At 53.5% G+C, this 21165-nt stretch overlaps 9 protein-coding genes across 9 annotated transcripts; 3 read left to right on the top strand and 6 right to left on the bottom strand.

The window, feature by feature from the left end:
- Window positions 1–236: 236 nt before the first annotated feature.
- VTN00DRAFT_459 (uncharacterized protein) lies at window positions 237–2674 on the bottom strand (the record flags this gene model as incomplete). Its single annotated transcript, XM_069431029.1, has 2 exons — window positions 237–2400; window positions 2490–2674. 2 exons carry the CDS (start codon window positions 2672–2674, stop codon window positions 237–239), a joined length of 2349 nt encoding a protein of 782 aa, XP_069291167.1.
- Window positions 2675–3150: 476 nt separating this feature from the next.
- Window positions 3151–5764, bottom strand: VTN00DRAFT_458 (uncharacterized protein; the record flags this gene model as incomplete). The annotated part of the gene is made up of 6 exons (XM_069431018.1): window positions 3151–3196; window positions 3253–3324; window positions 3382–3941; window positions 3999–4174; window positions 4234–4311; window positions 4363–5764. 6 exons carry the CDS (start codon window positions 5762–5764, stop codon window positions 3151–3153), a joined length of 2334 nt encoding a protein of 777 aa, XP_069291166.1.
- A 344-nt stretch (window positions 5765–6108) lies between these two features.
- On the top strand, window positions 6109–8052 carry VTN00DRAFT_457 (uncharacterized protein; the record flags this gene model as incomplete). The annotated part of the gene is made up of 2 exons (XM_069431007.1): window positions 6109–6879; window positions 6937–8052. 2 exons carry the CDS (start codon window positions 6109–6111, stop codon window positions 8050–8052), a joined length of 1887 nt encoding a protein of 628 aa, XP_069291165.1.
- A 318-nt stretch (window positions 8053–8370) lies between these two features.
- VTN00DRAFT_456 (uncharacterized protein) lies at window positions 8371–9343 on the top strand (the record flags this gene model as incomplete). Its single annotated transcript, XM_069431000.1, has 2 exons — window positions 8371–8502; window positions 9224–9343. 2 exons carry the CDS (start codon window positions 8371–8373, stop codon window positions 9341–9343), a joined length of 252 nt encoding a protein of 83 aa, XP_069291164.1.
- A 21-nt stretch (window positions 9344–9364) lies between these two features.
- Window positions 9365–9622, bottom strand: VTN00DRAFT_455 (uncharacterized protein; the record flags this gene model as incomplete). Its single annotated transcript, XM_069430989.1, has 1 exon — window positions 9365–9622. One exon carries the CDS (start codon window positions 9620–9622, stop codon window positions 9365–9367), a length of 258 nt encoding a protein of 85 aa, XP_069291163.1.
- Window positions 9623–9681: 59 nt separating this feature from the next.
- Window positions 9682–15219, bottom strand: VTN00DRAFT_454 (uncharacterized protein; the record flags this gene model as incomplete). Its single annotated transcript, XM_069430978.1, has 11 exons — window positions 9682–10397; window positions 10455–11056; window positions 11383–11988; window positions 13111–13493; window positions 13604–13903; window positions 13969–14061; window positions 14111–14162; window positions 14243–14601; window positions 14652–14717; window positions 14773–14858; window positions 15165–15219. The coding sequence occupies 11 exons, from the start codon at window positions 15217–15219 to the stop codon at window positions 9682–9684; spliced, it is 3318 nt and encodes a 1105-aa protein (XP_069291162.1).
- A 988-nt stretch (window positions 15220–16207) lies between these two features.
- Window positions 16208–16613, top strand: VTN00DRAFT_453 (uncharacterized protein; the record flags this gene model as incomplete). Its single annotated transcript, XM_069430967.1, has 2 exons — window positions 16208–16217; window positions 16285–16613. The coding sequence occupies 2 exons, from the start codon at window positions 16208–16210 to the stop codon at window positions 16611–16613; spliced, it is 339 nt and encodes a 112-aa protein (XP_069291161.1).
- Window positions 16614–16943: 330 nt separating this feature from the next.
- On the bottom strand, window positions 16944–18592 carry VTN00DRAFT_452 (uncharacterized protein; the record flags this gene model as incomplete). Its single annotated transcript, XM_069430956.1, has 4 exons — window positions 16944–17557; window positions 17609–17833; window positions 17886–18286; window positions 18345–18592. The coding sequence occupies 4 exons, from the start codon at window positions 18590–18592 to the stop codon at window positions 16944–16946; spliced, it is 1488 nt and encodes a 495-aa protein (XP_069291160.1).
- A 460-nt stretch (window positions 18593–19052) lies between these two features.
- VTN00DRAFT_451 (uncharacterized protein) lies at window positions 19053–20537 on the bottom strand (the record flags this gene model as incomplete). The annotated part of the gene is made up of 4 exons (XM_069430945.1): window positions 19053–19289; window positions 19504–19749; window positions 19825–20063; window positions 20282–20537. 4 exons carry the CDS (start codon window positions 20535–20537, stop codon window positions 19053–19055), a joined length of 978 nt encoding a protein of 325 aa, XP_069291159.1.
- Window positions 20538–21165: the final 628 nt, after the last annotated feature.

Here is a 21165-nt window from a genome sequence, read left to right as displayed (position 1 = left end):
TTAGGTAGATAGACTCAATCCAAGCATTTTTTCCCATGTCCTCAGAATTGCAAATCCCATATGATAACTGTAACAATGGCCCCGTAAAGTAAAAAGAAAACTCATTCAGACACCGGATCAGAGAGGGTGATATGTTTCACAAGCCATAAAATATCGATCCCTACATGTGGGAACTTAGGACTCCTTAACGGAGCCGATAGAAGACAGAGACTACAAGGGGTAGCTAGCTAGATGAATTAACTAGCGATAAAATTCTCCCCATTAAGACTGAGTTCGTGTAAGCCGGCTTCCAAATGTCGGGTATGATTACTGTTCAAGGCGGCCTTGCGGAGCTTCGCCTTTTTACTGCCGGTCTTTTTGTTTGCTCCTACTCCTTCGCCACCACCTCCTCCTATAGGTGCCTCGCAAACCCATCTCGCGATGGCAGTGGCTCTGTCGGTAGTGAGAGGATATTCCTTACCGTCCTCTTGGGCCCAGCGCCTGGCAGCAGGGATCCCTTCTCCGGAGGCGAGTTCATTCTTCCTTGGCTGCTCTGTACGCCTTCCCTTGGCACGCACAGCGGCCCGGAGGGTTTCTTCGTCTTGGATCCGGTCATCCGAAAGTGCGTCAAGCATGACTTCGTGCTTGCGTTGCTCGCGGGCCTCTTCTGTTTCTTTCCCCTTCTCCCCTCCGGCATAGCCGGAAAGGGAGGCTGGCGAGCACAGTGCTTCCCACGACTGCTGGAGATTTATCCAGTTGTTCGTACGGAGGAGGACCTCGATCCAGTCTGCTCGGGCAGGGGAGCGTGGCGCAAGGAATATGGGATAGCCGTCGCATACACGAGCCAGGCGAGCGACCATGTGCGCATGGCGGAGGAGTTCCTTCGGTGATGTCTGTATGAGAGCGTGACAAAGGAGGAGGGAGTGTAAGGCATCGGTGAGGAGAGGATGGTAGGTAATGGCTTCGTGGCGATCGTGCTTCGCAAGCATTTTAGGATCCATATCGGCCAGCGGAACTGAGGTTCCTTTCTCAACTGGCACGACCGCTTGCGATTCCGCAGGGTATGGAGGCAGATTTGCGGGAGGCAACGCGGAAAATAGAGTAGAAACTTGATATATTTCGGCAGGAGGGAGAGAAGAGTAGGAGCTGCCTTCGCAAGAGACTCCATTCGTCGTTCGTCCACTGTCATCCTTCGTCACGAGCACGTTGGATCCCTTCAACGCTGTATCAGGCTGGGTTCGTCCAAAGCCAGGACTAGTTGGTGAACGCGCAGTCGGATATCTGGTAAGACCACTCGCGGCGGTGCTGACCTTCCGAAGGAACTCCTCCGTTACTTCGGACGGTAACCCAGGTGTATATTCGAAGTAAGAGAGAAAGCTCATATAATCTCGAAGTGCCCGTTTCGCGTGTGTCTTGACGATTTTTCTTGCTTCTAGCCATCTGCGATATGCCTCTTTTCCTGCTGGAGAGAGAGTGGGAGAGTTGCCATCCACTTCCTTGAGATCGCCGACAGATATCTGCTCACGCTGCGAGACTTTTAGCGCATCTAGTGCGACATTGATATACTGGCAGGCGATTGTGAGATAGACGCCACCGCGATGGAACAAGAGCTGGGACTCCAGACTATCTGGTTGATCTTTCTCGTCCACCTTCAAATCACGTCTGGAGTCCCTTGTTGATGCATTTCTCCTTCGAGTCTCCTCTGTCGACTCCAGCTGCATGTTTCTATCCTTGTGCTGCGCTGAGTATAGCCGACAAATGCTCAGAGCTTCGGTAAGATCTCTTGCAGCTCCCACATAGTCATCCTTGAATATCCGGGTCACCGCTCGCGTGCGAAAGGGAGCACCTTCATTAGGCCTACTTGCAATGACCTCGTCCAGAGGCCGCAGACTCGTGCTCTGGGCCAGCGATCGCGAAGGAATCTTCTCGTGGAAGAAATGGACGTATTTCGCATCGACGTCATCCTCGTTGCGCTGCAGCACGAGTTTCGCGACCTCCTCCAGCGCGGATGCGGACTGCATCGTCGCGACGCTCGCCGCAATCTCGTCCAGATGGTACGCATCGGAGAGTTTCTGCGTAGCATGCTCCCTCATCCGATGTTTCCTCTCGCGGCTCAGCTTTGTATTCCTCCCCGCCCCTCCAATCCCTAGCCCGAGGGCCGCAGCGCTTCCCCCGCTTAAGAGGCCATTGTTCGCATTCAAGGCGTTGGTAAGCGAAGAGGAAGTCGTCCCGTTGGCAGCTCGTACGGCGAGATTTGTGGCTTCCTCGATCAGACGGCGTATTTTGACGAGATCGAAGAAGACGGCCGGGTCGATGGCTCGCGGTCGAGGGGAGACATAGTTGCTATATGCAAGACTCTCCAGGACTTCCGGCGGCAATTGTAGCCAAGGGCCGTGGAACGACGAAATGTAGCGCCAATGTCTAACGGGAGAGCAATGTCAGCGGGAGAAAGGCGCCGATATTCACGGAAGTCCATGAGAGACGTCATAAATTAGTGTAGAGGTGCATACTTGTTGCGACATATGATCAATGCCGAAGTGGACGGTTCCGGGGTCCTGGCCTTGGAGCTGTTGGATGACGACGCGGACTTGGACGGCTGCAGGCTCGCAACGGGCGATGGGGAGCTCGCAGGGCTGCCCTCAGCATCATCGGTCTTCGTCCCAAGGCAATTTGGGGCTTTCTTCTTCTTGGTCATGCTGATCTGATGGCCTGTCCGATGTTATCCAGCGAGTTGAGTCCGTCCGGCCTGTGCCGCAGGTGATTTTCCGACTCTGCTGGACGCGCAGGGTTTCGCCCGCGAACCGCGGGAGAGGCATCGGAATCTGCTGGATAACCAAACCGCTACAATGGTATACTGGTGAGTGGCAATATTTATTTCTAGCATTACGAACCCCGATCTATCAGGGCAGCGAAGAGTACAGGCTCGTTACTTAGATCCCGGGAGAACTACAGCCAGTTACAAGGGCCAGGAAAACAGCAGCAACCCCACCCGTACCTTGCATACAACCACGTCCATGACCCTCGCCAACGAGCCTAGACGATGAATTCAGGAATCGCAGATGGATATTGGAAACAGGACAGAAGCCTAAGCACTATGCAAATCCCAGAAACGGATGAATCTCCGGACAAACGAACTCTATCCCTCCCTGAAGAATGTGGTATAAAGAATATCTACTCAGCGCTGAGAGCAAGGCAAGCATCCACAGCCAGACCGACTCTACAGAGTAATCTGGTTAGCCTGTTTTCAATCATCGGAGATCGAGTATCCCTTACCTGCCCTCCTTCATCCTCACGACGTCCTCGATCACGTCCCTATCCAGGTTTGGGAACATGGCACATAGCGTCCTAAATTCTTCGTTAGCATACTGAAACGGCAAATGGAAACCGTAGTCGTCGACATACTCTACTAGATCATTATGCTCAGCGTGTTGTATTCTGCGCGCTTCCGCAGCTTCAGCGCTTGCTTGTCGAGCGGCAGCCTCTTGAGCATCAAGCCTTCTAGCTTGCTGCTGTTGTGCTGCTACTCTTTGTCGTTCCACCGACCTCCGCTCCTCGCTACTGTGACGTGGAGGTTGATACACGCCCGGAGAGAGACGAGGCGGTGGTGCTTGCTGCACTGGACGTTCTTGCGGCGAGTCCGGCTCATCGGAGAAGATTCTCCCGATGGTAGACAAGGGCTTCTGGATCGTACGCAGTAGTCCTGCCACAGGAGCATTATCCTCATCACTAGACCCTTTCCTCTGGGAATACGGTTCCCCTTCGACGGAACTGCGGGGCGTCATTTCAGACCCGCTAGCGGGAGATTTGTCCGGCACGGTTGGCGATAATTGCGCCGCGGCTTCTGCCTCCCTGTTGCGCTCAGCAATAGCTGATACTGCAGCCTCGACATTTCTTTCGAACTCCTCATCGCTGACCGTTAAACTTGTGCGATCCAGCGTTTCGATGAACTGGATAGCCCCAGACTATGCAAATGTATTAGATCCTGCGTCCTATATCACATAAAGAGCATCATAACATACCAATGACGATAGATAGTAGCCTGCCTCTCCACCCAACTTCTCCTGGTTGCGGAACCGAAGGATGTACTGGATGTTGGAGACTAGGTGTTCAGGGTTTGCTTGCAGAACCACGTAGATCAAAAGCGGGACGAATGAGTCGGCCGATGTGTCAGCATTCTTCGAGTTCCTCAATAGACCTTACACGTGTATAGTCAGTCACAATGCTTCCCAAGCTGGTGGAGGTGGATATACTCACCAAAGATAACCTTGCAGCAATTCAACACGCAAATGACCTTGTCTCGAGGCGCACGATATCCCTTAATCTTCAAGAGTTCTGCGATTCTCGTTAGAACAGTACTTCACTGCCGCTAGCAGGCTTTCTCACCTTGTTGCGCGAGGTTCAAAAATCGACGACCATGGGGGCCGACGGGTGGTATGTCAAGATGTTCCTCCCTCACCCAGCTGTATATCCTAATCTTCTGGGCTAAGATCTCATCACGCTCGACATCCTCTTGGTGCTGACCACGTCTCCATGGGCCCTGCATCCTCTCCATCTCCCTCCGCTTGCTCCTACTTCTTGCAGGGGTAGGAGGAGGTGGTATGGCTGGAGAAAAGGTCTGAGAATACAGTCTATTCATCACAAGCTTCTCCATTCCTTCTTTAGCGTTATCAAACTCGGCGTCAGAGACGTTCCTCCATACTTCGCATTGGGCCATTTTATTTGTGATAAACTCCAAGAAGTCGCTGATGATCTTGACCTGCTCGTGGACCATCCATTGTTTCTTCCCAAACTCGGTAAGAAAAGAACGGAGAAACTTCGCGACAGGATCCGCCGTGCGATGGCGCAGTTGCTCCAGGAAACGATGGAAGTCAAATGGCTGGTCGGGCTCCGGTTCAGGCGGTGGTGGCCCCGTGACGGAATTGGGAGAACGTGGTGTCATAGGTGTCATAGGTCCTTCGTTCACAGGAGCCTTACGCGGCGAAGATTTTGGAGGGACGACTGGAGGAACGAAACGCTGGGCACCCGCTTGCTGGCCAGCACGCGGAGCATTATCACCAGTCTTGAGAGGCTCCAGGCTCGAATTTCGTGGTGGGAATTGAGTCGGACCACCAAGGAATTGCTCCGCCAACTCAAGTCTGGGTGACATTATTTCCTCCTTTCCATGACTCCTAGTATCATCCGCGAACTGTTCCATTATGCTCTGTATCTCTGACTGCGAATCTTCACTTTTTCCGCCTTCGCGTGCAACACCTTTCTCGTCGGGTTCTCCATTTCTGGGAACGTCCGGCAGCTCTTTCTCGCTATAATCAGAGACGGATCTCGCAGGCGACTGCGATCCCAGTGGGGGTTTCGGGGTCGGATCTAGATACGTATCGTCTTTCTTAGGAGGAGGAGGAGGCGGGGGCATCTCGACGCTGCTATCAATACGTAACGGGCCCGGTTTCTTCGGCGAAAGCGATAGTCCTTCGATCTGCTCAGGAAGTGAGCCCTCCCGAGGATTGCTGGTATCTGAGGAATGCATGTTGGATGGGGTTTCCATCATGCCAGACGAGACCTGCTCAGTATTTTGCTGCTCTGCCTTGGCATGCTCTGTCAGATCTGCAACCTGTCGACTTTCTTGATTCTCATTTGGTTCGGAAGCATTGTGTGTTGTCTTCAATGATTCATGAACAGCTTCGGAGGCTACTGCGTGCTCTCCATTGCTGTCTGTATCGTGATCTATCTCTATATTCTTCCCTTGTTCCTCGCGGGTCGAGGAAGATAAGGGAATATCTGAGGTAGACATAAGCTAACCACAAGCATCCGACGTTCAACGATCTAGGCCAGTCGTGAAGAAATTCAAGCTGGGGCGCAAAACATCGTGAAGACCGCCAGACGGTGGAGTCACCCGATAAAGAGAAAGCCGTTAAAGCACTGGGTCAAATCGTCATCCAATGCGTCTGTAGCTTGGATGCACGTCGGCCATATGGGGTCCTTTGGCTGGATCATCGTTCAGCCGAGATCCGCCACCGCTCGTGGGGCCAACGCCCCAGATCCACTGCTTCTCTGCCAGCTCAACTCGGTACACTCTGCAGGTGGGACAGCACAGCGTCAACTCGTCCCCCGGTCCCCAGGGCAGCAGGGCCTGCAATGTGTGGCATCTTCTTTGCTGCGAGCTCATCCGGGCCCGTATTTCCCGACGCGAACACGGTTACTTTGCTCCGAAACAGAGGCCCGGACAGCTTCCAGATCCACACGGCTCGGCATGACTGTCTGCAGGATACCGTCGACAGCTCGGGCAAGCAAAAGTCCGTTTCGCTTCATCTGACTTTCGTTTCCACAGTGCTGGCCCTGAGGGGCGATTATCTCCAGCCCCAACCTCTCGTGGATGCTGACAGCAAGTCTGTTCTTTGCTGGAATGGAGAAGCCTGGAAGATTGCCGGAGAACCCGTTCCTGGAAATGACACGGAACATATCTTCAATCTTTTCCTTGAATCTGCCAGGGGACCTGCTATGCAGGAGAAACAGGAGGCCGTTCATTTCCATGATCATTCTGATGAGTCCGTTGGCAGGATTGCCAACCTGATCAGTAGCATTTCTGGTCCGTTCTCTTTCGTGTTCTATGATAGATTCAACTCGAAGATATACTTCAGCAGAGACTGTCTGGGAAGACGATCCCTACTCCAGGGTGTTGATGAGGAGGGAAGCTTGAGGATCTGCAGCGTCTGTGATGGGACCTCCATGTCCTTCGAGGAAGTTGACACTAACGGAGTCCACATGATTGACCTGGCGCATCTCTCCCTGCCGGACGTCCACAGCCCGGCTACTGCCAACGGAGCCCTGAAAACAGCCCCCTACTGCATTAGTACTATCCCTTGGGTGTCCACCGACAATGCCTCCGTGTCTCCTTCCCGTTGCCTTGTATGTTTACGCAACTGGGGTCATGAACGGAGCAATATGCTAACAGCTTTACTTCAGAGAAATCCAATTCCTCCCATGAACCGATCTGTTCCAGAAGGGGAACCCCCTCCGCTTCGACTTGATTCTCCTGTTCTCGAAACGCTCGAGCAAAAACTTCGGCAGTCACTTGAATTGAGAATCCGAAACGTGCCAAATCCGCCAAACTTTTCTCCAGAGCAAAATGCAAAAGTCGCTGTGCTGTTCTCTGGTGGAGTTGACTGCACCTTACTTGCCAGGCTAGCTCACGAAATTGTCCCGCTCAACGAGACCATCGATCTTCTCAATGTGGCCTTTGAAAACCCCCGTGTTGCGGCGGCTGCCAATGCAGCCAACGGCGGGGTGTCGGGATCCGACTGCTACGAAAGCTGCCCTGACCGTATAACCGGCCGGGCAGGGCATGCTGAACTCCAGAGAGTCTGCCCAAATCGTTTATGGCGGTTTGTCGCTATAAATGTGCCCTACAAGGAGACGTTGGAGCACAGAGATCAGGTGAAAAGCCTGATGAGACCACACAATACTGAAATGGATCTCTCCATCGCCTGTGCACTCTACTTTGCCTCACGTGGTCAAGGGTTGGTTTCACAGAACGTAGATGTTCCCTGGGTGGTGCCATATACCGCTTCCGCCAGAGTTCTTATATCCGGTCTTGGAGCGGATGAGCTCTTTGCAGGTTACACCCGCCACCCCGTAGCATACAGCAAGCACGGTTTCAAGGGCCTCATTGACGAGATCAACCTCGACGTCAGCCGCTTGGGGAAGCGCAATCTTGGACGCGATGATCGCATCATCTCACACTGGGGCCGCGAGGCGCGATTTCCTTACCTTGACGAGGAATTTGTGGCCTGGGCTGTGCAGCTTCCGGTGTGGGAGAAGTGTGGTTTCGGGACAGCTGGATCGGCTGATGCGCTTGTCGGTGCTGTACCTAGCAACGACGGGGACGAATCGCTGCCGCTGTCAGATGGCGTTTCTCAAAGCGCAGACGCCATCGAGCCCGGGAAGAAAGCGTTGCGATTGCTGGCTTTCAGACTGGGCATGAAGAGGGTAGCTGGTGAAAAGAAACGGGCCATCCAATTCGGCTCCCGGACGGCGAAGATGGAGAGCGGCAGGACCAAGGGAACTCATGTGCTGAACTGAGTTGAGTGGACGTTTTTCTCCTTCCCCCTTTCTCTTTTCCAATCGATACCCTCTTCCACGACTCCATGATTGGACGTGCGTCATGCCTTGTTCACGATATATATATGATTTCTCTTCGATGATGTATTGGTCATTTGATTTGGCTGTTTGCCATAGTTCATTTTACATATATTGTCCCATACTTCCCTCCCCTTTCCTTCGGCAATTCGATTCAATTCAACTCTACATACAGACTCCCTCCAGCGATGATGACAGAATCTTGGAATCAGATACTTCTGAAACCGTCTTTCCTCGCCCTCCCTTTCATTCCTACCTACCATGTTGGTCCGTCTACCTTCCGTTCCGGCTCTCTCTCCGCTATCCCTCTTTGGTCCTCTTCCCTTCCTTTCCCTGTTTACCGTTCTGCTCCCTGCACCGCAGTCCAGCGGAGCGAGAGGGAAGGGTAGACCGGTAAGTTACCGGGATGGAACTGGAAAGGGAACGAAGGGAGTTTTTGTGGACAGGAGCCGGAACGACGGTAATCAATGCACTGGACTACATACTAGGTAAGGAATGGGAAGAGGGAGATTGGAAAGATTTTTCTTGTTGGATATCGGTTAATGAAGCAAAAAGGCAAGTCTGAGCTGGGTATCATGGACTGTATTGTATTCATTATTTTCCTTCTTTATGCTGTCAGGTTGATATCTATCTTTCGAAGTAGATAGATATCACATATGGGGGGCCTATCCTGCCCCGGTTTTGCTTTACGATACATAGATTCGTAACTCTACCCCGTACTTACGTACTGTAGATACATGTCTGGTGCTGTACTATAATATCTATTGACTGATCGGGCGATCGACGGATTCGTCTTATATGGAGTACATACATGGAGAGGGGAAGTATACGTCTACAAAGCCATGCTTGGCTGTACTGGTCAAGTATTTGTCCAAACAATTGCGCAGTTGACGTGTAGGTGGACGAACACGACGGATGGAACCGCGGATGAACGAACAGCTAGCTGACTACCTTAAGCTTAAATTCACTTTGATATTGGATACTTAGATTAAAGCTTACTTCTCTACTAAGCTTACGAAATGCACGAGACCACTTTAAGGAATGACAATAGTTTGAATTGAGACAGCTGACAATCTGTGGTCGTCAAACCGAAAGAGATAGCTGATAACCTAAGATGACGAGCAGCTGGCCACGAGTCAATCCCGCCGCCATATGGCGGACTAGGAGACATCAGAACCGGCCAGTGCAAAACCACCATGAAGACAACATAGCAGTACCAAACCAAGGTAAGTAAACCAGTCATCAATTTTTGCTGTCAGATGCCGGAGGCAAGTGACAGGGTCGAAGGCATGATCAAGAAATAATAGACCTCACAAGAATGGTTCGCACACAAGGAACATTCAAAAAGCACTTTTAATCCGGTCAGGAGCGTCATCGTCAGGCAACCGATACTCGGAAACTGACTGCTACTCAAGACAGCTGGTGAGGGAGCTCCACTCCCCACCACCACACCCTCTGAAAGGTTGGTCCCACCAAAAAACAGCACAAACAGAATCAGGCAACACAAACACATTAAGCAGGACAACGAATTCCAAAGACACCATCAAAAAGAGTATAAAAAAACACAACTTTTTAGCATCTGCTCTGTGCAAGAGCCTTCCAGTACTGCTCGCGCCGCTGAGATTCCTCGAGACTCTTCTCGAGCTCTGCGATGCGACGCTCCATCTCTTCCTGTCGCTCCAGCTTGCGGGCGCGAGACTTGCGAGCGGCCTCTGTATTCCGGGCACGCTTCACCGCCACTGGGTCGTTGGCATCGTACTTGATGGGAGGCAGTGGCTTCTCTCGCCTGCGAGCACCGACACCGGAGACTGAAGAGTGCTTGGTTGTCGAGCCTCCATTGCGGTTGGTGCCAGAAGACTGGCCAGGGGATGAGGCTGAACGGATCATTGGCGATGGCGGAGACACGCTCTTCTGCGGCACCGAGACGGCGGCGTTCAGGTCATCAATGTTGGTAGAGAAGCCATCATTAACAGGGAAGAGCGACTCCCATTCCTCATGGCCAGGGGCCAGCTCATGCTCGATGGGAAACATTGGCGAGGTGTCCTGACTGAAGTAGCCAGGCGACTCGAAGGATGGAGTGCTGAGGTCTGTGAAGGAGGTAGACGGAGGTGCCGACGCATCCACCATCAGATCTTTTGGCGAGACGGTGCCCGCAGGCGCGCCTGCCAGAGGATCGTTGATGGTGAAGTTGGAATTCATGTGCTGCTGCGAAAACATGGTTGGCTCCGCTGCCACTTCGAACTCGTCGATGAACTGGTTGGTCGAGAGATCGAAGAGATCAGGGAGATCTGTTCGACGATCAGTATACGTCTGACTCAGATACCGGGTGAAGCGGAAATATTCACCTTGCGGGATGTTCGAGGACATGACTCGACGGTGCTGTGACTGCTGCTGATTCTGATTCTGAGAAAGATTTCCTGTGCTGTGGAATAGAGGGACCGGAGGGCGATTTGGCTGAGGTGAATTCGAAGGCACTGAAGCGGCGTAGAAGCGCTGGAGGGTGTGCTTCCGGCTGGATGGACTAAACCGATACGAAGTAGACAGTGGGAACCCAGTAGACTGCGGAACAAGCCTGGTCACTCGAGGCACGCCGGCGAACTGCTGCTGGTGGTACTTCTGCTGCAGGCTAACTGAATGCCTCCGTGGATGGGGGCCGACCAGGGACAAGCTGAACGATGATCTAAGGGCTGTAGTCGAGGGTGCTGGAGCACGCTCGTCGCGGGGTCTGGCTGGCGGACGAGGAGCTGGCGTCGGTGGAAAGAGCACGAAGTCCTCCGGCAAGTTGTTGCTGCTGGAACTGGCGCTGCTGGTCGAATTCGGGGGAGCCAGAGGCTGCGGGGGCGGGGGCGTGGGAAGCCATGTTTGCTGATGGTTATCCGTGGTGAACGACTTGACGTCGAACGGGATAATGGTGTTCGAGAGTGAACTCGAGCTACGCTGTGCGTTGCTGAAGTTCAGAGGTCCTGGAAAAGGAGACTCTGGAGAGAGAAGAGTAGAGAGCGGGGAACTCTGCGATCGATGAGGATCTATTTTGTCTGTCTCCGAGAGAAAGACAGAGGGGTGCCTTTGGGGGAGGAAGCGCTTAGAAGGCCGCCATGATGGATGAACGACTGCTGAAAACCTGGACTGATGGACAAGAGAAGGGTGAGTTGAAGAGGAAAAAGAGGAAACCAGGCAGCGACGGGGGCATCAGGCAGTCTTATGGAGGTCGAGCGCTGTGTGCGCCGAAGCGAGACCGGGCGCAGCAGCCACTCAGGGTCTGCGAGCGCGCACCGGCCACTTAGGGGCCGCCGTGGGGGCCGCGCTAGCCGGCCCAGGTGTAGCGGGCTGGCCGTGTGACTCATACCCCATGCGCCCTGCTGATTGGCCCGTCCGACGCGTCCCTTACCTCCAGATACCTCGAGATACCCCTCTCTGCACATGACTGGGCGCGCCTGCAAAGTATCTTTAGGTACCAGCTGACACCAGCGTTCCCTTTTTTCGCTCCCCGACTCTCCTCCAAAAGTTGGCTTCCGCGCCAGCCGTTCCCGCTCCTGACGGCTCCCGGCCCGGCGCCCAACCGCAGCGTGGCCCTCGTATCTCGTGTTGTCCGTCTCTTGCTGAGTCTTGCACAGCCCTGCGCGGGTTATCACATCGTGCCTGTCCAGTGTCAGCATCAGCTGGCCGTCTCGTCCCATCTGCAGGCGGAATCCCGCGGACACCGCCTCCATTATTAATGTGAAATAGTGACCCGTACTTATCTGGCAGTTGCTCTGCCGTCTGACGGTCTCAGTCAGCAGTCGGGTCGAGCCCGTTGAGCCCCTCGTGTCCAAAGTCAATTCGATCCAACCCGTCGAGGCCGCACTTGCCCTGTTCCAGTCCCCGCCCTCGTCCGTCGGCCTTTGCCCGTTGAGTGCTTGGTGTCCTCGAAGGGCGTGAAAACTTTGAACATTTCATCATCCTCGCGCCGATGGTAACCTTGCTGCGCCAGCATTCCCTGCATGCCAGACACCGAGACCGGGAGGCCTGACCGCGGGCTTGTCTGCCGTGTGTTTCATCGATCAGTTTGTACCTGGCTGCTCCGTGTTTTCCCGCCGGTTTAAGGGTTCAGTTGCAAGGCATACCTAGGGTAGCCCTGTTAGGCATCCACGGTTGGATAGTTCCATGGACGTGGGCGCTCAAGGTCCCTCTTCCATAGTGCGAAAATATGATCGGAAAATGACATAAAAGAAACAGAATGTCAACAATAGCTCACATGGAACCTTGGAACTTGAGCAGACTTACCTTCCTAGGCATGCATCTCAACGGCGGACGGGAGACCCCTCACTCTGTTTGCACGTGACGGAGCCCCCTCCCCCGCTATGGAGGTCCCGATGCTGAACATTGTGCGGCGGATCTTTCAAATTTGCTTCTGGTTATTTTAACTCTCCTATTTTAACTCTCCTGACGATTCATGCTATTCGGATCGGAGGGATTCGTAACTATTCCAGTCAAATACAGTTCTCTAATGGAGCAATGTGCAGAACGCACTAACAAGGCTCATCCTATGCCATCCTCCTCGGATTTGCCAACTGGGCTGTCCGAGTTACACATTAATTGTCCTGTTCTGATGTGATGATATGATGATACTTCTATTTCATGTGTCTACCTGGATTGATACGCTTCAGTTGGATCTCGTTTCTCATTTTACTGGTTTGGTTCTAGCATTGGAGAAACTACTCTATATTCCCCCTCTTTCCAGCAGTGGGTGCTATAGAAATGTCATTATGATGTGCACACATGGCTCCTTGTTTTCTCATGCTTCTAGCTCTCTGCTTCCGCAGAGATAAGTCCGTTGAATCATCTCCGGTTTCTCTTTTCTGAAAAACCATCTGACTAGGAGGTGAGCCAAGATAGCTCTCCCTTACACCTCCCAGATCTACCACCACCTGCTCGAGGACCAGTTCTTCTCGCAGTGGCCGAAAGCCCAGATGGTTGCTTTCCTTTGCGACCTCGCGAGAAAGGATGTTTCCTTTTCCATACTCTTCTTGGACGGCATCATACCAACCAGCAGGTAGCTGTCCTGGCCTTTCAGGATCTTGGAGCAGCCGGACAGCGTGCAACGTGGTGTCGTCAAATGAGATATCATAGCATAGCAGTTCTGTTGGATTGGTGTCGAGTTCCATGGTATAATACAGCGTCACAACTATGGACTCACGATCTGAGAAGAGGTACGGCGTGTACGAAAGAGGTGGTACCTGCAAAGAGTCTAAAGATGGCCAGAGAGCCACTCCACCGGTCGCCCCGCATCCAAGGACAGGATGAATTTCATAGCGTTTCTTCTGTTTCTTGTCGAGTGGTACGGCTGCTGCTTGGATTGAGACGTGTCCGACTCGACGACCCCGTGGAAGGTCGCTGGAACTTGTCTGTTAGACACGGGCAGATGTACCTGCCTGTAGTCGCCTGCGGTCGACCAGACATGTATATGGACCGTGTCATCAAACGCCTCAGGAACACCGTCCCACAGTATACTAACTTTGACCCTATGGTCCTCGTCATCTTCTAGCATTGGCGTCCCGCTCGTTCGAGACAGCGTCACCCACTCGTGATCCGCTACAGACCATTCTATCTTCTCCACCTCGCGGTATAAATCTGAAGTACTAGGATGTTGGACCACAAGGGTTTGTCCATATGGCAACGTAAGGCCCGGAATAAGGTCCCGTCGTGACGGATGCGTCCGATCTGACACCTCATTGCGCAATCCCGGCCGGGCCCCAGCGTGGCATTCGACCACGACCCCCATCTGTCCCCCGATCGGGTTCGAGTTCTGCCGTTGCTAGACATATGTCAGACCCGTTATCATGTCCCGGTACGGCGCGTGCCATGTGTCGACCACGTAGCCATAGTGTAGCTGGCGGATGACATGGTCTCGTTTGTCTCCGTGTAGCGCGAGTGGTAGTACTTCTCACTGAGGGTGAAGTCGTCGTCGAAGAGCTGCAGGACGCGCCGTGCGAATCTATTTATGCTATCCCGCCTTAAATACCATGTAGCTGATTTTGGCCTGGGTAACTCGGAGCTCGATGTAGATGCGCAGGCTTTCATGGAGCGAAGGACCAGCTACAAGAAGGCAGCTTTAAACTCGTCCAGTAGATGACCAATAAGGTCTCATGCTTGCTTCTTGGGGTCCGTATACTTCACCACGATGCGTTCCGCTTCGCGGTAGTTGAGGATCGACAACGTGCCCGGTTCGATGTGTTCGGGCCGGCGCAGCGCCATGAGCCGGTCACGTCGCATCAGCAAGCTGCCAATTGCAGCAGCATGCTGGGATTCCCGCTCCCCATAGGTCGCAAAGAATCTTGTGACGGCGGCCGGAGAAGGAATGGAGTTGATTTCCCAGGCCATGGCCATAGCGAAGATCAGGGGGGAGCTCCTGCGGCTTGATGTCGCCGACGTTGAGCACCCAGATCTGTCTGGTGCCGCGATGATAGGCCATGCAGAGCCGTTGGTAGATTTTGCCATGTCAACACAGTCAACCTGTGCATTGTAGTCAACCCCGAATGGCTATTTTTGGGGCAATAATTTACGCATGAGTTGCTGCTGAGCCATTTGTAGCTCTGCGGAGTGCCAAAGTACTCGAACTGATAGTAGACCTAGTCAGTCAGCAGATAGATGTCAGACTCTCATGCAGTGGTTTTGCTCACTTACACCAGCATCGCCGCTGCGCTCCGTCTCCTCGCCCTTTAAACGACCCGGTCCGGGGGCAAGAGCTGTCACTGAAAAGGGAAGGAGCGCTAGAGTTGCCGTCAGAGGGAGAGTATAAACCCTCCCTCCCCTCTTCGCCCGTCTTGCTACTTTGCTGCCGTGAAGCTGACTAGAAGAGCTGGAATTCCATCCGTAAGGCAGCCTTCTGATATTCCCGAAATTGTCATCCGCAAAGAGCAGTCACGTCGTCAGGGATACTCTTGCACTTCCTTATACAGCGCCAGAAGTTCTGCTGCCGCAGTAAGGATTACATTGAAAACAAATCCATAAGCTGAAAAAGGGTGCTGGGAAGGAGAGGCTACGTTTGACACCATCCTCGCACCCATACACCGTACACATCCCCAATAATCCCCCCTCTGGCACGAACCACTCGCTCATCGACCGCTGCATGGTATGGGCTCGTGGGTACGAGGTCGATATCACAATCCCATACACTTCCACCAACTTGTTCATTCAGGGGGTGAAAAAAAAAACTGTTGCCCGGGTTGGGGTAGCCTGGCCACATGGCGGGCCGGAGGAAGTTTGACCTGTGTCCCTTGCGAAGTAAGGAAACCAAATCAATCCATGGACATTGATAGCACCTCAAACACAGCCCTATGAAACTCAGAATTTATACACCGGGCCAAATTCTCTCCCTCACTCCAACCCGTCAGGGCTGGTGCTTCCGCCGTTGATGAAGATTCCCCGATACTTTCATGATCTATATCATATCATATCGTCCATGCCTCTTCAGTAGGGATGCAAGGGTCTAGGGAAAAAAATGCAAGGGTCTAGGGAAAAGAAAAAGAACAGAACAGTTGCAAAATAGACCATCATTGAAATTCAACGTCAACAGACAGGGGTTTGATATATAGATGGATGGATGGATGTAGGTATCGAAGGATGCTGATAATGTACATACTGTACAACCAACTAACTTACCTTTGCATGCACGGTATATATATACCAAGAGAACTTAACTGGGAGGGAATTACTGTACTGTGCGATCAAATCAAATTATCAAAAAGGATCTGGATAGAAACAACAGAAAGACAAGTACAAGTTAAATACAGTGTACGAAAACATTTAGAAGACAACTGAAATGGAAGAGAGGAGTGGAGTTCGACAGATACACTTGGAGCATGAAAGAGTAGAAAGAAAACTTGCAATGAGTTGTGGGCATTGCCTCTATTTTCTGCGTTCAACAGAACTACACACAAAGCCACAAAGTTACTACGACGATAAACGTAGGAGAACAAGGGTTGAAGATAGATGGCATGCTGAACTTTTTCTTTTTAGATTAAAAACTACGATTACAAAGGTACTAATCTAAATGATACTCCCATAGCTACTAGAGTAGACTGCCACAATGCAAACGTCTCTATTAATTATTAAGTAGATGCTGTGCTGTAGGTATACGTAGAGGTCATTAGGTTGCTTGACCGGCATCGTTATCGTACTTCGAATGGCAGACAGCACAACACCGAGCAACACCAACGCGCCGCGACACCGCACAACAAAGAAAGCTGTGGCTAGTTGAGATGGTGTTTTCCGGGTTGTTGTCAAGAAGCCACAAAGCGGACGACACTGTCAAGTGTCGGCACATGGCATTGCGCCACCAGCAAAGTCGCCAGTCCGAACACTCAAACAGCTCCATCCCACTTCCACCTCTCGACGGGTATCAAGACAAGCACAGTCAAAGGATCAAGCAACAAAAACAGACAAGTGGTATCAATCTAGTGGTGAGTCTCGCACAACGTGAACACGGAGTCGAGTTCGGGTATCGTTGTGGTGCGCATGAGTAAAAGTAGCGGAGAGCCACCAGATAATATTATTATGAAAAAACATTTGACAAGATCAGCTTAGTATAAAAATACTGGGTATCGGTATCGTCGACTCCTTCGTAACCGAAGGAGTTCGCACAAAGAACACCAAAAGGAGTGACAACGGCAATGAGAGATCAGAGTATTAAGAATGGGGTGGGGAGTACACAATCTCCAGGTAACCAAGGATGACTTTTTCTTTTCCATGTCGTCGAGCAACGTCATTCATGCTGAAATGATGCCAGAACGAGAGGCATACTGTTGATCCCACCACTTCTCATACTCGATGACGCTCGTCCTGGCGGAGGCCCTTCACGCAGCAGCCTGGACAGGGGTGGAGTTGGAAGCGACGTTCACGCTTTCCGCGGCGACATCAGCCTCCTTCTTCTCCTCAGCCTTGTCTTCCTCAGCAGGCTTGTCCTCAGCGGGAGCGTCCTTGCTGATCGGCTCGGGCTTGTCACCCTCGGGGATGGTCTCAGCAGGAGCAGCCTCCTTCTCCTTCTCGCCGCCCTTCACGGCCTTGCTGGGCTTGCGGAACAGACCACCAAGCTTCTTGGGCTTGCCCTCACCCTCAGCACCATCCTTCTTGATGCCAAGGTTGCCGAAGAAGGAAGTGCGGCGCTTGTCCTTAGGAGTAGGCTCGGGAGCAGGAGTCTCAGCAGCATCCTTAGCGGCCTCACCCTCAGCAGGAGCAGCGGGAGTCTCCTCAGCGGGCTTGGACTCCTCGACGGGGTTCTCAAGCTGAGGAGCAGTGCTAGAGACAGGTGTGGTCTCCTGGGCGGCGTCCTTCTCAGCCTTCTCCTGAGTGGGGCTGGAGACCTTCTGGAAGAAGTTGCCAAAGAGAGAAGCACGCTTGGCCTTCTTGTCGGCAGCAGCCTCGGCCTTCTTCTCCTCCTTCTTGTCCTCGGAAGACTCAGCAGCAGGAGCTTCAGTCCGTTAGCGATTGAGCGTGACAATTTGTGATCAGATCGACTTACTCTCAGCAGGAGTCTCAGCGGCAGCACCCTCGGTAGCAGGAGCCTCGGTACCCTCGGCGGGCTTGGACTCCTCAGGGATCTCCTTCTTCTCCTCACCAGCAGGCTTCTTGCCCAGGACAGTACCGAAGATGCTGGCCCTCTTGCGGGACTGAGAGCGGCTCTTGGCGTTGGCCTTGTCCTCCTCGGCAGCACCCTCCTCCTTAGTCTCGCCCTCAGACGGCTTGCCTGGAAGCTGTTAGCCCTGTATGCCAGATAGGATTTGATCATCAACACATACCCAGCTTCTCCAGCTCAGCCTTGTAGCCCTCACTGGCGGTGATGGTGTCCTTCTCAGCCTTGGCCTCCGCGGACTTGGCCTCGATGGCAGCAACCCAGCTGTCACGCTCCTCGGCGTTGCTGGCCTGGAAGGTGTGCTTGTGGCCGTGAACCTTGAACACGAGCTCGTTGGAGCCCTCCTTGCTCACGTCGGTGACATCAGCCAGGTTGAAGATGCCGGCCGGAGTGGCCTTGTCCTCAGCACGCTTGGCGAAGAACAGCAGGCCCTTGCCGGTCTGGCTGGCCCAGGCAGCGATGGGGTGGGCAACGACGGGCTTCTCGTTCTGGAGGAACGCGGCGAGCTGCTTGGACTCGACAGCCTCTTCGCTGAAGTAGAAGTAGCGCTTGGCGAAGCGAAGACCCCTGAAAAAAAAGTCAGATATTGTTTACCCCGCGCCACAACGGTTAAGATATCACCTACTTGACCAGACCAGGGGCCTTGTAGCCGAGCACGCCATCAGTGGCCGGGGTCACCTCCTTCTTCGCCTCCTCAGTGGCCTCCTCTTTGGGCTGCTCAGCAGGAGCCTCAGAGCTCTCCGCGGGGGCAGCCTCGGTGTTCTCCGCAGGGGTGTCCTTGGGAGCCTCCGCGGCGGGAGTCTCGGTGGCCGGGGTCTCAGTGGTAGGAGCGGCAGCGGGGGTCTCCTCAACAGGCTTCTGGGTGTCAGACATGGTGGTGGTTAGGCGATTAGGGAGATTAGAACTAGATATAATAAAAAGTCGTTTGGTGATGGGTATCTGGGGTATCTCAACAAGAAGCAAAAACACAAGCGGAGCTCAAGCACGAGGCCAGAATAGCTCGGGTATCACAAGGGAAGAAGGCGCTGATGGCAAGGCGCTGGAGGATGGAAGGGAAGAAGAGAGAAGAAAAAGAGAGGGAAGACGAGGGAAGAAAAAGGAGGGAGAGGGAGCTTCGAGGGGGGGGGGCACGACGAGGAGCTGCAGGGCGCTAGGCTGGGCTAGCGGCTCTAGAGCGCGTTAGGGGCGGGTCTGGAGGATAAGGAGGAAACGGGAGACTCCTGCGCTAGTCTGCTGGAGCTGGTAATTGTTCCTCACAAGCCGTGTTGAGGGACAGCTGTGGTGGACCACGGAGATCAGGTACGGAGGAGCTCAACGACGTCCTGTCTCAGGCTCAGACCAGGTTGTCCGGAATCTCTTCAGAGGAACTGGTAAAGCTGCTTCTGGCCACAGGAGCATAGATGGATTCGATGGAACCGTACGGGGACGCCCCCGTGGAGCACGGTGACAGCTCCTCCTGATCAGCCGCCGGCCCTGCGTGGTGCAGGAGGGCTGCGTCGCGTCCCCCGAGTTTCACCCCCGAGCGTGGATGGTGAGATGGGATGACAGATGACGCCAGCAGCGAAACCTTCTGTCTTGTTTGTACTCTAGAACTACTGCTGCTACTACTAGCATAACGTGCTCGACTGCAGGGAATTGAAACATGCGCTTCCCGGCCACACATCCAGTCACCTGCGCGACCCGACACACCGCGGGATCCTCCGACCCCCATTCCGACGTTATATTAATATAATATGACCTACGGAGACGCTTCTCCGGAGCATGCAATATAACCAGTTCCATACTCCAGGGCCGACCCATGGATCGATCGTCTCATCGTCCGACACGGCTCGACGCCTGAGCCCGGCGCCCGCGGATCCAGCCAATAGGCGCACCGCGTGGAGCATCTGATCTGCCCTCGCTCTCCACCGGGATCGCCCTCCTGCAAGCGGCTCGGCTTTCTCCCCTATCGTCGTCCCACGCCTGCTCCAATGACCGTCTCTGTGCGATATCGCGACAAACCAGTGGCCTTCATCCACTTCATGCTCGTCCTACTAAGCGCCAGAGCAGCTGTGCTGTCACGCTCACAGTACGGCCATCGTCACGGCCGCTCATGGGTTGCTAGCCTGCCCGGCTTCCAGCTGCGTCTGCGAGGACAGCTGTCCAACGGCTGTCTCTCTCGCGCAACGGTCATGCGGCCAACGCTGGCAGCCAACCACCTGCGCCCGATACCCCTCGTCATGTGTCCCATGGCCGGATGCAGTGCCCGCTACGGCCTTGCTCGTCGTGATCGAGACGACGAGATCGAAGCACGCGATCGGAGAGTTATTCTGGACTGATAGTCGGATGCCCTCCAGTCTGCGGGCTGCAGTCCCTGTCTAGCACTGAAGATTCCTTACTCTATCTGTTCAGACATCCCACAGCCCCGGTTTCCACCAGTCTGTTTAAGAGCTTCGACGCTGTTCCAGAAGAACTGCTAGAAAAAAGCTCCGACAGGATCTATCGCCATTCTAACCAGTGTCCAGAGCATTCCTAGTCCTATGTTGGCTGGCGTGTTGGGGACAAGTACGGGGTATGCAGGACTATTACATATGGGAGGACCCTCCGAGAGGGCCAAAAACGGCTGGCCTGGCAGGGCGTGGAACAGCATAGTCTCCAGACTATGTTCGGTCACTCTGTTCACTTCGTCGGGCTCCGAATAATGCCAGATAACACAGCTCCGGCGTCTGCAAGTCTCGTAGCGGTTCACCTCCCGAGCAGCAAGCAGCTCATCAGCAAGCTCGCGAGGAGGCCGATCATCCTCATGTCGCTTCCAGGTTTTGGAAGACTTAGACTCCATTCTAGATTCGCGCGGCGCGGTTCCCCACTTCCCACCTGGCCACGCGCTATTGTCTCAAGTCCGCGGACCTTGGCTTCACCTGACTACTGCACTTCCTGCAGCATGTCCAAACCGTCCTGTCCAGCCCTACCAGTTAAGTACCGCGACCGTCATTTCTGCAGTTGCAGTGACAGCAGACTGTCATAGCCAGGCCCGTCCAGTGACACAGTCCCTGACTTTTACTTTCTTTTTTTCTTTTTTTTTTTTCTTCTGGCTCCTTCAGTAGCCCGGTTTATCGTTCAGCGACCCCGTCCAATAGAGTCCCGAGTACGTAAGGCTTTTAAAACGGGTGCCCCTCCCCCAAAGCTTCCCCCTTTCACACCCGACCCAGTCCCAGTGCCAGTTCCAGTCCTGCTGCGGAAGGTCGTGACAGATCTACCGTCTACCCAGCGTTGGCCCTCGCGACCGGGAACTCATAAAGAAAGCCCTAAAAAAGATCAGCCAGCCGCCTCCCCCCACCCCTTTTTTTTATTTATTTTCTTCGATTCCGGTTCCTCCAGTTCGGACGTTGTGACAGATAGAAAAAAAAAGATCCACTGATGCTACCCCCCTTTCACCTGTTTCGGGCACGGACACGGGCTCTTCCCTT

The sequence above is a fragment of the Thermoascus crustaceus genome (assembly GCF_041956765.1).
Source record: "Thermoascus crustaceus strain CBS 181.67 unplaced genomic scaffold VTN00scaffold_1, whole genome shotgun sequence".
Lineage (NCBI taxonomy): Eukaryota > Fungi > Ascomycota > Eurotiomycetes > Eurotiales > Thermoascaceae > Thermoascus > Thermoascus crustaceus.
This window is presented reverse-complemented; position numbering and strand designations above follow the sequence as displayed.